The following is a 1239-nucleotide window of genomic DNA, read 5'->3' as shown; positions in this document are numbered from 1 at the left end:
TACTTAGGCTTACTTAAGTTACATGTAATGACTTCAGTCCTTATAATAAATTGAACCGAGTACAAAAATAGCACCTTATTCTCCTTAGCTGCCTTACTAATATTGTTAAGTACTCTAAGGGACAAAAAGGCACTTGAGGATTTGCTGATGAGGATTTATTAGAATTATCAAATGCCAAACTAGGTATGTACTTACAAAATATGTCATACAAATCTAATGATAGATGAATGCAGGGAGACTTATGAATGATTGGACATTGCCAATCTATGCCTTTTTCGAGCCAATACCAGCAATTGAGTACCATGACAAGCACAATGCCATGTCTTTAAATGTACTATGCATGGCTGTAAACACAAAGTCCAGTGATACCTTGATAAAAAGACACAAAATAAACCAGCAATATGCGAAAGCATATCAAGAGTTATTGGGAAGAACCTGCCTTACAATCAGCAATGGCTTTAGGAAACACTGAAGCTGCATGTGAAGGGCCTATGAAGAGCCTACCTGAAACTGGATCAATCAAAACTTCCTTCACATGAAAAGGAAAGGAAAGGTTACCTATTCACACTGTTAGCATACTTGCACTGAGAATATAACCAGAGGAGAGGCTGTGTGTTGGATGTCCAAGAGCCTGCAACCATTCAAAATTGTCAATGATCATGGTTTTAATGTTCTAATGAAGACCAGTGTGAGAATCACAAAATAGCTGGAAAGCTGCTGAGTGGAGAGCAGTGTGTTCAGCCCATGGGCATCTGACTTGACTAGTGCTCAAGAAGAAAGAAGAGAACAGAAGATAAAAAGTGGAAGTCACTACAGACAGCAAAACACAGGGAACCATATACCAGGAGCTATTAAGTGAGCTAAGAAGCTACAACTAGCAAGCTACAGTGGTTGATACTACTGAGAAACCAAAGCAGGTGGGGAGCACCCTAGAACTGGGACTAGGAACTAGGTAAAGACTGGTGGTTGCAACTGGTGAAGAGGAAACATGCTTATATAAGCAGCAAAATTGCAAACATAAGCTAAAGATTGTGAGGGTAAGTGAAAGTAAGTAAGAGTAGTCAATCTGGGCCCAGGGAAAACTTGACTGTAACACTGGGCATCCAGATCTTCAACTGTCTCATGTGACATCAAACATGTTACAAGTAAGTTAAACTTAGCATAGGACAAGATACAAACTAAAATGCTCACCAGAACTTTGATGGTAAGCTTAATTGTGCAACTGATGCCTGGATCTTC

At 39.5% G+C, this 1239-nt stretch overlaps 1 protein-coding gene across 1 annotated transcript; it reads left to right on the top strand.

The window, feature by feature from the left end:
* Positions 1 to 223: 223 nt before the first annotated feature.
* DFJ58DRAFT_667505 (uncharacterized protein) lies at positions 224 to 472 on the top strand (the record flags this gene model as incomplete). Its single annotated transcript, XM_041382628.1, has 1 exon — positions 224 to 472. The coding sequence occupies one exon, from the start codon at positions 224 to 226 to the stop codon at positions 470 to 472; it is 249 nt and encodes an 82-aa protein (XP_041238790.1).
* Between the last annotated feature and the right edge of the window lie 767 nt (positions 473 to 1239).

This window comes from Suillus subalutaceus (genome assembly GCF_016647625.1).
Source record: "Suillus subalutaceus strain FC151 chromosome Unknown DFJ58scaffold_141, whole genome shotgun sequence".
Classification (NCBI taxonomy): Eukaryota; Fungi; Basidiomycota; class Agaricomycetes; order Boletales; family Suillaceae; genus Suillus; species Suillus subalutaceus.
The sequence above is the reverse complement of the archived record's forward strand: the minus strand, read 5'-3'. Positions and strand labels throughout refer to the sequence as shown.